This window comes from Onychostruthus taczanowskii, unplaced genomic scaffold (assembly GCF_017590055.1).
Source record: "Onychostruthus taczanowskii isolate IOZ18803 unplaced genomic scaffold, ASM1759005v1 scaffold93, whole genome shotgun sequence".
Lineage (NCBI taxonomy): Eukaryota > Metazoa > Chordata > Aves > Passeriformes > Passeridae > Onychostruthus > Onychostruthus taczanowskii.
Window position 1 is genome coordinate 955106 of NW_024507324.1, and position 14820 is coordinate 969925.

The following is a 14820-nucleotide window of genomic DNA, read 5'->3' on the forward strand; positions in this document are numbered from 1 at the left end:
GGATATTTTCTACAGAAATAAGATACTGCGTTCACAAAATATGTATGTAAATATCCATATTTTTAAATTAATATGTAAGACAAGAGATCCTTGATCCTTTAGGAGTTTTTACTTCAAGTTAATACTAGGGAAGCAAATACATTACTGCTGTATAACTGAGCTAGACAACTTAAACAAATTAAGTACAATGGCAGCTAGACTGTTACTTATATTTTCTGCTAAAGGGAGCTAAATAAGATCTGACTGCTTACTGTCTTCTGCTGTAGTCATTGAAGTCCAGTTGCTATAAGCATTGCCATAACCATTGGAAGCAACCACTCTCATCTCATACTCAGTGTAGGGCTGCAGGTCTCTGATCCTGTGCTGTAAGGAAGCAGTAGGGCTGGGAAGCAAACTGCAAAGAAAAACAGCATGAGTTACTTCAGAACACATCCCAGCACATCAAGGAAGACTAAAACATTACGTCTTGTAAAAAGACCAGCCACCCTAAAGGTGAGCTGTGCTCAAGGGAAGGGGACTTTTCTTGCTCAGTGGTGGATGGTGGTCTTGCTGTGCTCTGCATACTCTAAAATGTCACCAGCAGAACGCCGCCGCCGCATCTGGAGTCGGTAGCTGGGCGTGCCCGGGGCGTTGTTGCGAACTGGTGCAGACCAGACAACCTGAAGACTGGTCGGAGTGGCAGATGAAAGCCTTGGAGGCATCACGCCATCTGGAGCTGTTGAAAAACATGGATGAATTAGAGCAGAGAAAACCATGGAGAACATATGCCGTGTGGAAACAGAATGCTCCATACACTGGAAAAACTGTTCCTCAGGATCAACAGTAATGTTAACACGGTCCATTTAGTTTAACATTTTCACTACTGAACAATGCTGATTCTTAATTTTCTTCTTTCCAATATGTGACTATTATCTTGCTAAAAGCAAACCTCTAAACACCAAAAGTAATTCAGAAGCAACATATTTTCTACCACCTGTTCAAATATTATCTATTTCTCCCTGTGCCCAGCTCTGCCACCCTGAGAAGCTACAGAAATGCTCACAGAAATGTTACCCAGCATGAGTAAAACTGATCAGACTTTTTGTCATTCAGATACCTTCTCACCCTTACAAATTTATTATTAATTTTAAAAGAAAACAGAAGAAATTTTACATGAAGAACATCTTTAGGTAGAAAGCAAAATAGATTCACTGAAGTCTCAGTCTGTAGCCCACTGTTTTGTTAAGGAAATTAATTTTTATGAAGTCCAAGGAACTGCAGATCAAAATGTGTCAGTAATGATACCACAAATGACCTTTCATTGCTGCAAATTTCACTGCATGCAGTAAAAAGAACTATGACAATTTACACCTGTGAGTTTATGGCTTTCCTTTTTCTTTAACAAGAAAACAATCTGTTGAAGAAACTTTCTGTATTTAAACACATCTGTAACTTTTACATGCAACACATCTGTAGCCATATCTCTGTAGCTCTTTTCTAGAGTTAAAACACTGGAAAGTTACTGCCTTTGTAATTTAAACTCTTGTATAATAGTTTTGCTTTTCATGGTTCAGTAGTTATAATTTGCTTTTTTTCCTTTGGTCTTTCCAACAGGAATTCTTTTTCATTGCTGTTATTTTCTTCTTGTCTCTACTGAAGAAAAACCAGTCTCACAGATCTCTAACTTAAAGAGTAGTTGTAAGCCTCAGGGCCTAAGCTGCAAGTTTTAAGATGAGCAAACAGTAATTTACAGTAAGCTTTATGATTTTCATTTACCACCTGTGTATGAGGTGGTTACTAAGAGGGAAGAAACAGACTTTGTGGTACACTGTCTGAGTCATTCTCTCTCTGAGACAAGTGAAAGGATGCATCAACTCTACAAAAGAAAGACATCAGTCACATATAATAGTTTTTATTTATACTGATATATACATTAACAGATATGTGAACTAGCATCTGATATTTTTACTCTGATTATACTTATATCTGGGACACTTCAACATTTTTCATCTCTAGATCCAAACTGTATTACAGGGAAAGGCACAAAACATGTCCCGCTCCAACCTAAGAAAGGTCCTCCCATTACATTAATTTCAAGGTCTGTCAGTTCTCATACAAAATTTTTACTAAAACCTGGCTTCTGGGGTACTGGAGTTATCAGGTACTTCTGATAGTTGGCCCCTAGCCCTACAACCCTCCTGTTTTTTTCAGGATAAGATGAAGCAGAACAGAACCTCCAGCTTCCCTCATTCCCTTCTGCTCCTCTCTGTCACTGTGAAAAAGAAAACATATAATATGGGGGCTTGAGACAGCCTGTGTTTGGATGCTCATTCCTGCTGCTGTTATCTACATCTAGGGAAAAAGGCTCCAGTAAATCCCAAATAAACCTGAACATCCTCCTATTTCCAAATCCAGAAGATCTCTGAGATTTATGTAATTCATGGTCTGCAAATCCCATGCCAACACCTTCAAGGCCAATAATGAGCACTTCACCTCAGAGGGAAGAAGGTGGCTGGCTTAATTTAAATAGCTCCAATATTCCTCCAGCTGAGCCATCAAAAACAAACATTTGCACACCAAATGTCTCTGCACATGACATTCACTCTCACAGTAAAATGGAGAACACATTTATTCACCTGACATAACATTGTTCTGTTTAGCAGTAACATAAGCAAAGTTGGGTTTAAGTTGTGCAATAAAAGATTTTAAAACTTATGGATGTAAAGTACAGTACTCTCAGATAATCACGTATTATTTTGGCATCCTTTATAAGGTGATTCCTGAAGTCAAACTGAGATAGCATAAGAAAGATGATGCAATGAAAGTAAAAATTTTTAGTACAGGGTTTTTAAGTGTTTTTCTAAGCTGACGCCAACAGAAAGAGTCAATATTCCTTCAAAGCTGGGTACTACCTCATTTGAAATGAAACTGTCTGCAGATTAAAATACACCAGTTTTTAGAGTTCACACAGAAATTCTACACAGCAAAAAAAGCTACATCTAAAAATTAATCTAATTAGCCGACCTAGTAATTTGGCCACGAAGTCAAAGTTCACATTATTGAGGGGACAGTGTGAGGCAACTCACTGAGGAGGCAAAAGCGTTAAATTTACTTGCAGCTCTGTCAGGACACATGACTTCACTTTGTCTTTCATTTACCAGTCTGTTACGTGGAGATAATAATACTGATCCTCCTTTGTAAAGCTCTCTGAGATCTACAAAGTAAAAGCTCAGATTAAGCTTTATGTACCTATAGAGGTGGTCATTGTAGCACTACAGGAATGTTCATCAAAAAAACAAAGATGTAGCTGTTTAAATGTCAATAACAATTCCACAGTCTGGATGTTATTTTAATGGCATAGGTAATCTCAGCTAAATGTTCAAATCTCTTCTACCAACAAAAGCACGGCATACGGAAGAGCAGAAAATTTGGACAAATCTCTACTGTGAAAGTCGTCTGAACCTAAGTCTTGTAGAACAAGCTAAGCCCACTACTTTCAAACCAACATGTTTCAATATACAACAACTGTATTTATCTGAATGGCTTCCTGTAGCCCATAGAGAATTTCCTCAGCAATGTACTAGTGAGTGTTCTCCAAAGGAATGGGGCAGGGGGGCAGGAGGGTACAGCAAATAAATTGTCAAGTCTCTGCTGAGTCATAATGAGAAAGGTGCTCTATTAAACTAATCACGATTTGCTCATTAAAATGGCAGAGCACTTACCCCCCAAAATGGTAATTCTAATTTGCACACAAAACATCCTCTGACTATTTCAAGCATTCCTCATCACCAAGGTCTTCAGTGTAACATTTCCCCCAGCTTAACCCTTTTTATCCAATCCATATCCCCAAGAGACTCCTCACTACCCAAGTAATAACTGGCAACAAGCAATAATTCTACTGTGAATTTCTCAACAGAAGAGCCATGTATCTATCAGCTTGATAGATCGTCTTTAAGATGCAGTGTTGCTCAAAAATCTCCCCTCGAGCTTTAATATGACCCTCAGGGGGCAAGCACTCCACTTGCAACCTACTGAATCAACATCTAGCCCAGTAAATCCTCACTTAGCAGGGCAGAAAGTCATGCTTTGTATATCAAGAGACTACAAAGGCAGAATAAAATATTTAATCAGATGTCAATTCTAATCAAATAATTAATAAACAGTTCCACAAAACAATAAAAACTGAAGACTGTTTCAAGATGACAATGATATATTGTATTCCAAATACTCAGGTACATGCAGATGGATTGAGAAAGATCTGACCCCTCTTCAGCCAGTAATGTGCTAAGCAGCCTTTGAAAAGTGTTTCAACTTTTTGCCTCAATTTCTTTATCTTAAATAACACGTGCAAAAATAGTCAGCTTTGTAAATATTTGTTTATTTTAGGACAGCAATCATTTTGTGAAATGATTGTGCTTAAATGTTTATTCCATGTTGAAAGCTTATTTTGTTTTCTGAGAGGTATTCATTATATTTATCATAAGGATTTATCTGAAATGTAAATTTTCTGAAAGTAGACGACTTTGAACAGGACTATCAAAAGATTAACTACTATTAGGACAATAAATGATTACTTAATTATAAAAATGTCTCCTTTCATGAGACGAAGAAAAGCCAGAAGAAAAGCAGAGCTCGATTACACATCTATAAAACTGGTACAAACTCATACCGACTTTGAAGTGTCACCCTTTTTAACAGTGATCAGATACACTGACCCCTATGTATCCTTAATGTCTCCAGATAGGCACCTAGAAGATTTTGGAGCTATGAATATGTAACTCTATAAGCTGTCACATCTGCATATATAAAATATTTTGCATTTGTATCTTAGCAAAATATATTTCATAAACATGGATGCAAATGATAACTACAGGGATTTAATTACAGGGGAGAAGGAAAATAGTTTCTCCAGTGTTTGCACCAAAACAGCAAGGAAATGTTCCACTCAGACTGCCTTTAGATGAGTGTCTTGCTCTGTCATGACTACTCTTCCTCTTTTCCAGGTTCAATTCACAAACCCCATTTCTTTATCTTCTTGTAGTGCTTGTTTAGGTACTCCTGATTAATTTCCTATTTTAGGTGCCCACACTGAGATCATCTTATTATGGCACTTTTTATGGCAATATGTTTTGCACTTTGACATTTGTTTCTTCTGATTTTCTCAGGTATGCCTGTTATCTATTGGTTTGCTCAGTCCAAATAATTCCAGTCATTGCACGCCCCATAATTCTCAACTTCAGCATGTGTTTTATAAAAAAGGTTTTTATAAACCTTTATCTCTTGGCAAAGCAGTAGATTGCTTTTTTTTGTTTCTTATCTTCACAGGTTCACTGAAGTTTACTCTGGTTTGGTTTTTAACTCCTTCCCCATTGTTTTTCCCTCTCAGCATATACTGAATAAAAGAGTTGTTCTTGATTTTTTCATTTAATATATATTTGCGACCATGATATATCTCCCACTCTCGATAACTAGAGAACGTACAAAACATTTCTGGATTTTCCTTCTAATTTTATCATTTCACTGCTGGATGTTTACAGCTATAGATATAGCTCCAGCTAACAATACATATACCAAGGACAACACACCCATATTCAACGGACATCCCCGCACTTTGAAACATGAAATGTGAAAGGTTCATGGTGGCCCTCTTGCTATCCCCTTTCTGGCACATTTATCTTGGGAAGAAAGGATGCTGTGTTTGGCAAAAAGCAATTTGAGAGATATAAAGAAGTAGCTTCAAGCCTTTGTAAACTTAAGAGTAAGTCCAAACTTGTTCACACCTCATGTTAGTGAAATTTTCTTTTCAGAAAGAAAATACTTTTTCAGAAGTATAATATAGACAGGGTACAGAAATACCTTGCTCTCTCTTCATGATCTATCCTATTTTATACCTCTGCTTTCTGCTGTAATAGTAATTTCATTTGAAAAGAAATGCTTTTGTAAATCTATTCAGAAGAGCATTTTAGCATCAATCCTTAATGTTACCTGTATGGTACAACATCATTCAGAAAAATAAGATATTTGAAAAAAATCTAAAATTTATCTTTATCTGGATTGAGAATGTAAGCTCTAACTGTGGATTTTTCTGCACTTTCACTGTTTGGTATTCCTAACAGCAGAGCATAATTTTAGTAGGGCTCTAAAAATCAACTTGGGCTTTACTCCATGACCTGTACACCTAAAGTTTAAGACAATTGTCTTTTGAAATCCTAAAGCAGGCTTACTTATTCCTCATTAATATTGTTCCAGAAATAAACAAACAACAACCAAACAAACAAAAAACCTAAAAAATACTACCAAACCCAAAAATAAAATAATCAGAGTCAGACCTTCCCCTCCTTTTAATGAATTTTTCTTCATGTACAATCTCAACACCTGCAACCTGGGCATAGGTCTCAAGTGGAAATACATGTAAGAGATGCTCCTTTCCTAAATGTTAGATTTCACTGAGGTCAACACTATAAAAATGTCTTATAGATTTGTCACCTCACCTTTCCATAAGAAGTAACCTGCCTTCCTTCTTCATGTTAGGTGAAAGTTTGTCCATCTTACTCAGCAAGAACTTTACTAAACTCTAAAAGCTACAAAAGAATGCCAATAAGCAATTAGCTGAATGATTAATGATTTTAATACCTGTAATAAGGACATTGGCTAGAATTTATAACTGTCCAGTAAAACCAATTATTCAAAAGGACTGTTTAAAAGGATGGCAAGCCAATAACTGCCATATAACAAAATTTTTTTTTTAAATACTATGAAGAAAAACCATGAGGAATGGTATTACAAAATCAGACAGAAAATACAATTAAATGAACAGCTCTTGATGGTTAACTGTGATTCTGGCTACTGGAAAACAAAATATGTCTGTAAAACAGCTTTAAGAAACTATCAGATCTGCCTGTTTTAACTTAGGGGGACAGATGTGGCAAGAGCAGTGGGAATAAGATCCTGTCTACCATCATGCAACAACTTCAGCTTCCTGCATGAAGTAGCTTTAGCAATTAAGTTCAGGAGATTTTTTTGGATTGCAATTATTATTATTGGACTTTTTTGTAGTTGGTTGTTTTGCAGTTTTCGGTTTAGGTTGGTTTGTTTTTTCAAAGGAAAAAGATGAAAGAATTTGACATCATCTTCAAAATCTTACAGCTTTCTTTATAATTAGTATCTGGCATCAGAGAGATATAACCAGAGGCAGGCATGGTACCTTCCACACTGATGGAAACATCTCTGCTGATTGCTGGTGAGGAGACTCTTGGCTAAATTATCTTCCTTAATGTGGATGCCAGAATTTCAGAGTATTACAGGGTGGCTTTTAAGCTTGTAGCTTCTTGTTTGAAACTAAACAGTTCTTAGATAGTTCTGGAAGTCCAGAGACTCCCCAAAAGCAACAAAAATCCCCCCAAATTTTATCACTCATGGTTAGGAAAAGCCCAGGGAAGAAAGTTTAAACCTATGCAGTTAAAAGAACAGTAAGGCTAGACACATTAGAATCTTCAACTTTGCAGAAGTTTTGCAAAGATAGAGAATGTTTCCCAGGATACACAGAAATGTGTGTCCTGGGAAACAGGACACACGGCAATGAGATTAAACTTCTGCAAAAAAGTTTTTAAATCTCCATCAGACTAAGCAAATGCTTACTGAAAATGAGATAACTTATAATTTTGAGGAAAGAAGACAGTATGAGTTGATTTCCCAATTAACTCCTTTTCAGCCTAATAATTCTTTGAAGGGGATTCTAATACCATAGAAGAAGAGAAAGATGAAAGAAAAAGGAAAAGGCACAAAGGTGGTTATGCTACAAGAAACATATACATTGTTCTGAAGCATAATCTCTTAAAAATTAATTTTAATATTGATTTATTCTATGACTGAAGGAAAAGAATAACACCAGATATCCAAAACCAGAAAGCACCATTCTACTTGAACAAGTGGACTTCTGGAAATGGCTTCTGCAAATTATTATTAGCTATACAGGGTTGTCAAGCATTGGAACAGACTGCCCAGGGAAGAGGTGGAGTCACCATCCCTGGAGGTCTTTAAAAGGTGTGCAGATGTGGTGCTTAGGGACACGGATTAGTGGTGGATCTTGTCATATTAGGTTAATGGTTGGTTGATGACCTTAAAGATCTTTTCCAACCTAAATGATTCTATGACTCTGTATCTCCATCCAAAGTGGCAAAAAGAAACTAAGAAAATAGATCAACCTCAACTGAATGGTAAAGAAAATGGGATACTGGAAAACATGTGAATGCTCTTACTAAATAAGAAGTCTCATTAAATCAGAAGTCTCTTCATACTGCACTCCTGAAATATGGATGCTAAAGAACAGACCACCCTGTTAAAGAACAGAGCACCCTCATTGCTACCAGCTGATGTGCATTTTGACAGACGCCTCAGTTTACATATCCCTGTATGTACAGAATGAAGAACAGGGCTGCAAATAAATTAGCTCTGCAATAGGATTACCTGTAGTTATTTTTAATCCATAAATTTCTCTGCGGTACATAATGAATGGGGTAAAATACTACAATTTCTGATGGAAACCAAGCTTGAGAGTGCCCATAAATAGAAAATGGATCTGACAAGATGACAGATTAGCTGGTGTTAGGGAGCCACTACACACAGTGGGTGGTGCAGTCTTATTATATCTTGAATATCCTACAGGTATCTGTGAGATCCAGGTCACTGGACTACCTTTTGGCAATGAAACAACTGCAGCCAGAACAGATTTCCATCTCACAAATTCTTTCCTTACTTGCAGAAAGAGGAGGAAAAGAGATTCTAAAGATTCTGCTCCGAGTAATCAAGGCAACACAGAGCTGGCTTTTGTTCACAGCTACTACTTAATTCTTTATTATATATATGGTAATCAAAATAAGACTATGACTCAGTGTCAAAATGAGCCAAAAACTCTAACTTTACAGACTGGGAGTCCTGTCTTTGTTTGCAAGAAATGTTGTTCACCTCAAGACAGTAGAAGTCATGCCACTAGAATACCGAGTGCCCAACTCTTTGAAAATTGACTTTTTAAGGTTCCATCAAGTGCCTTGTAAAATTTTGCTCCCTGGAAGTCTATTTCAGTAGCAACCACATTCTCACAAATGGAAGTTTAAAAAAACCTAACTAATGACAAAATCCCCTAGCAACCCCTCCTCAAGAATATACTACTTTGCTCCAATCTTCACACTATTAAAAAGCATATTAACTTTTCCTGTTCACCTGAGTTGGACAAGGCTGAAAACAAAAACATCAAAGTAACAATATCTATTAAGTAAAAACTATGGTTTGTGTGTCATCTTAACCTGCTTCTCAATTCACTCTATGGATAGTATATAGACTTTGAAGTAGCCTATATTCTCTAGTTTTCTTCTGCAAAGTATAGTATATGTCAGATTCAGAAAAAATCCCCAAAATGACTGTATATTTTATTAAAAGCCTATTTTTATTCTCTCTGCCTCTTTTTAACAAAAGTCTAATTTAGCTGTTGTTCCCTTAGGTACGAGGTACACAGTTCATAATTCATTTGATATAAAATGTCAGTTTAGATTTTTGCACTTCTTTGATAAATGAGAAAAAACATGTACATTTCAATTTCCTTCTACGAGGTTTCACCAACAGAAGCCCCCCTCCCACTGTGCTGCTCAAAGACCTTTGCGTTAAATTAAACATCAAGATTCAGAAACTGTAGGGAATGATATTTCCAAGACATACAGTACAAATACATGAGACTTGGAAAAAAGGTAATGATTTTTCCTACCAGTAAAGTGATGTCTCCCAAAGAGCATCTTTGATCCTTGAATTAGTTCTCAGTTATAATTTAATATATCAAAACTGTCAGCAGCTTTCCTTACATTTAAACATAAAGGGATATAGTCAGTTCCACAAAAAGCAAAATACAACATTCAGGGGCTTTCTCCCCCCCACCCCCAACATGTGCTTGTGACTGTGAAGTCCATCAATATTAATGAGGAAAATCTGTGTACATCAAAGGTGATAGCAAAGAATTAATTTAATTGTATCTGTCATCATTGCTAGTATGGGGTGTTTTTTCCTACATAACCAAACCCTGCCATTGATCAACGTGTAAAACTCTCAGGGGTGTAATCAGCACAATGGAATAGAGAAGAATCAAAATTTTAGTTCTGGAAATAAAACTGATATAATTAGGAAAAATAACAACAAAACACTGTGTATTATTCTCTTATGTAACATACGAGGCCAAGGCTGACAAATCTGAACCACCACATTTACAGAGCAAACAAGAATTCTTATCACTGCTCGAAATGCCAACTGCAATGCTATGGATGTTACTTCAGGTTATGGTGCAGTCCAAGAGCTGCAGTATCAATAAATTAAGCTGTATTAGAAAATAGCAATAGGATCACATCCTGATGCTTATGCTGAGCATCAGCACTGATGAACAACATACATTCAGAGCCATGAGCCACAGAACTCAGCACCTTCTCCTCTTGCCCTGCATTGCTGCTGTGCACACTCCCTCACCCCTGCCTGGGAAGTGTCATCAGCCCCACACTACAACAGCAGTAGTGTGGGGCTGATGACACTTAGTAAATGACATTTCCCTCTACACCCAACAGCAGAGTTTCAACAGGATAGGTGGACAGTATTCTGCATTGCCTGCTTAAGAACCCAGAAATTAATACACTGCCCAGCAACTGGATCCAGATCTCCCTTTTTTTCAGTCAATGTTCTAAGAAAGAAAAGCTATGAAAGAATATGAAAGGTAATGCCTCCATTGCAACTAACTGTGGCAAAAATCCCTGACTGTTTTTAACCCATCACAGATCCCCACTAAATACAGCATTGCAATTGACAGAAATATGATCTAGGTGATATATACTGAAGCAAAATATTTAATATTTAGGGTGAACAAAAATCAATTCAGGCAAGACTATTCCCACACAGAAATAATCTGTTCAAAATATACAGCTGACTTCTCTGATTAATAGGGTAAAAGGATTACAACCTTTTATAGCCAAGCTATCCACATAGGAATGTTCATATAAGCATTATTAAGTAGCTACCCATCAGTTAATGTCCTGTTCTAGACACTTTTAACAAATAAACCATTTATATTAATTATCTCTGGGCTTCATTTCCTTAGATAATACTGAAGAACACATAAATTCACTGGAATTAGTGATAGTGTGTCAATATACAACAATAAATTATCTGCTCACAAGTATTTTTACTGAAAAGACCTTGACTACCGTCATCTTGTTCAAAATCAGGTAGCCTAATTGATTAAAAGTCATTTTAACACCATCGTGCTTTATTCAAACCCAAAACAGGCTGAATGTGTTGTGGCTGCTGTGCCACAAGACATTTTAGAGCATTTACCCCAAAATACATGCAGTATTCATCACAGGCTGAAGTAAACAAAATATCTTGGCAATACTTACACTCTAAAATACAGATTATCTTCAATTTTTCTTTACAAAAAGTAAGGAGCCAGGAAACTTCATCTCCTTTTTTCATTTTTCAAACATAGGGCTAAATCCTCCACACAGAAAATTTACAGCTGGTTAATTCAGATTACAGCCATCAGTGGAGTATTTTGGACAGCAGTATCAATTTCTTAAGAATAACCCCCTCAAATAGGCCACTTAGTATGTAAGAGTGCTCATAACTTCAATGTAAAGAAAAATAGAGAAAAGAGAAGTATTTTTTTCTTTGTATAAAGCCATCTCTTCAGTTATTCAACTTCTTTTCTTCATATATATATATATATATTATTAGAAATTTTTAGATAATCTAAACTCAGTCAACCTGAATGCACGCATTTTCTCTATAAATATTGGCTGCATTAAACTATGGTGACACCTTTCACAGAGAGGCAATCCCCCAGCCTAAGCTAAGAGACAAGAAAAAAGGCTGACAAGCTTTGTGGCATGTATATTATGCTTTCCAGCATAAGGAGGAATAAAAAATTTTCTTTTACCTTCTGTTGGTAACACATGCCTCTCTCTCTGTCTGTAAAATGGGAATACCTATATTCAGTCACCTGAGAAGCCTACTGGAAATCTGAATTAGCAGATACATTTGTAAAAATCATCAAAGTAAACAGGTCAGTATACAAACAGTAAGGATTAATATAATTCAATACTGGACAGATCCCCCCAGCAACATGAAATACATTAATTCCCTTTCTCATTTTACTCAGCTGGAATTAATCTAAGAGCATAGTATTTCTTTGTCAGAGGAATAAGCATAATCTGCATAGAGATCCAAAGATTAAAAAAGACAGAAATCAATCATTATACATGAATATGCATATACTGATATATCATAAACATTTTTGTGTGTATGCACCTGCACATGCATGCACACACAAAAATAACATTCAGAAAGAAAAGAACAGTGAGGAAAATGCTGTCAAATTCCAGGAATCAACCTTTAAGGCCTATAGACTCGAACAGCTGCCTTTGTTGAAAGAAAGAGGGTAGCACACACCAACACTGCATTATAGGAGCACTAGAGGAGAAGTGGTGACTAGTCACTAATTTTCACTCAACTTCCACATTCTCTCCCTTTTTCTGCCTTTATAGCGAAGCTTATTTCTCCTCAGGTACTCAGCCAACTAAGCTAAAGTTAACAACATAGATGTAAGAGAAAGAGGAGTGCTACACTAAAAAAGTAGTGAAAAGTCAAACTTAAAACACTACCAGAACAAATAATTAGCTATATGAAGGAAAAATACTTATTTTCTGCAAAGTGTTTTATGAATTCAGATATAAAGCTTCAGACATTTTTAATTCAATTTCAGATACTTTTCCAAACTACAGAGAAAACTCCCAAAATGTAGATACTAAGAGTAATTTTTAACTCCAGCAAAAAAAAACTGCAAAAGCACTTTTATGGCCATGATGTTTATTTCCTTAATGTAATTTCCTTAATTCCACAATGTTTGATTTCCTGTACATTTAAACCTCAGCAAGATCTTTAAAAAAACCTTTCATTTTTTTCCCCCCGCATTAAGCTTTTTTCCCTGATATGGAAACATGACAAATATGCAACAGGGTAACAGAACTTCACTGGAGATGTAGAATTCATTGCAGGCAGAGGAACTTCAAAACTTCCTGAACTGTGCAAAGTGGGTCAAGCCTTCAAACCTTGCCACTTCACTGAAATGCTTTATGATCACCAGGTTAACTTCCATAATCTAGATGTGCAGAATCTTCAAGTGCAGAAAATCTAGAATGACGTGACCAAAAAAAACCCAGCAAACCTATGAACAAACAAAAACTCACAGGTATTTGCCTTTGCTGACAGTTACTGAAAATGAAATTTTATTCCAAAACCTATAGGGGCAGGAGTTGTCAGAAAAAGAAAATATAAAAACATGAGCTTTTTAGAAAAGCAGTGCAAATCACAGCAGCAAAGTAACACAAAAATTGATCAGTTTCCTAGTACTTACATATATCTGGGAAATGGTTCTAAAGACAAAATTTATGGTGTGATTTTTCAAATGTCTTCTGTATGTTGTCACCAGGAATTTCAACAGCATTTTTTATAGAATTTCTTCAGCAGAGCCTAACTTGTCACATAAGCATTGCTGACTTCAGTTACAGTACTGAAAAAATATAGTTCAGATTTGCTCAGAATGAAAAGAAAAATCAAAAGCAAAAAAAGCCCCAGAATGAATAAGCTTGAGATTATATTAAATTGGCACACTCCTTCTAAATTGTGTCCTTTTTCATGTACAATTGAAATTGCTCTAAATAGGTTAATGTGATAGCAGGTAATAGTTTTAAATAATTATCTACCTCTAAATTTCACAATAGCCTATTTCCCCCATTTTTATATATTCTTCTGTATTTCTGAAGTAAATCAAGCTGTAGTTTTTCAGCATGGCATCTTCCCTAGTACAGATTTCTTCTAAGAGCTCTTAAGTACAGTCTGGATCTCATTCTAAGGCTAAGGTTTTGGAAAGACCTGAGTGAGACCTCTTCAGTGAGGTTAATTGCCTGCTTATAGACGATCAATTAGCTGAAGCACAGTTCTCCCTGTCTCATCTGGCTCTCCCTAAGCAAGAAAAACACATCCACGTTCTTCCAGGCAACTAAAATTGCTGGTTTGATCTTGTCCCAGATGCTTCATGCTGATCTAGAAGAGACAAAGCAGCTGAGGAACTGATACATGCAGGTTCTTTGTGTCTGGAGTGTGGAAAGACCACAGCTGGAACTATGGGAGATCTGCCCGGCCCCAAAAGCACAGGGTGCAAAGGCAAAGAGAAGGAGGCAATCAGAAGAAAAGGACACAGTTGGAGTGTCATTGCCTGCTGGTAAAACTCCTCAGGTTTATGAGTAGGGACTTACACTAAGCTTCAATTTAAAGCAACCTTTATAATATGCGGGTTAGGTTGAGCCCCAACTGGCTGCAATTTAGGAAAGAGCAGCAAAGAGGGCACCTCTGTGCCTCCCATTGCCAGAGTTTGAAGACACAACTGTTCGGGAATAAGACTTCTCTTGTCTCTTGCCATGCAAAACACCCACCCAAAATCAAGAATGGACACAGTATGAGCTCACTGAAAGGCGTGCTGAACAGCTTGGGAGAGGGGAATAAAAGAAGAAAGTAGCTCTAATGAAAATGACAGTAAGTTCAATATCGCAGAGATTAAAGAATTACGGTTTCAGCAGACCAGAAACTCCCAGTTTCCCACACAAGCACTTTTGGAATCCTACCTTTATATGCCCATGAAATCACCTTTCTAGCCAAAAGAAAATGGAATGGCTGATTTACACGGCTTGCTACAGACACTGTAATTAGCTGGGTCATTGACAGAGATGCAGGAGAGCTCTTCCCCCCCCCCCCCCCCCC

The 14820-nt window shown here is 36.7% G+C and overlaps 1 protein-coding gene across 1 annotated transcript in view; it reads right to left on the reverse strand.

Annotated features, from left to right (window-relative positions):
- Nucleotides 1–14820, reverse strand: part of USH2A (usherin) — a 372299-nt gene that overhangs the window by 136514 nt on the left and 220965 nt on the right. Inside the window, exons 38-39 of the mRNA XM_041426677.1 lie at nucleotides 565–715; nucleotides 252–394 (exon numbers count right to left, since the gene is read on the reverse strand). Coding sequence (XP_041282611.1) covers nucleotides 252–394; nucleotides 565–715 — 294 coding nt within the window. The remainder of the gene's footprint in view (nucleotides 1–251; nucleotides 395–564; nucleotides 716–14820) is intronic.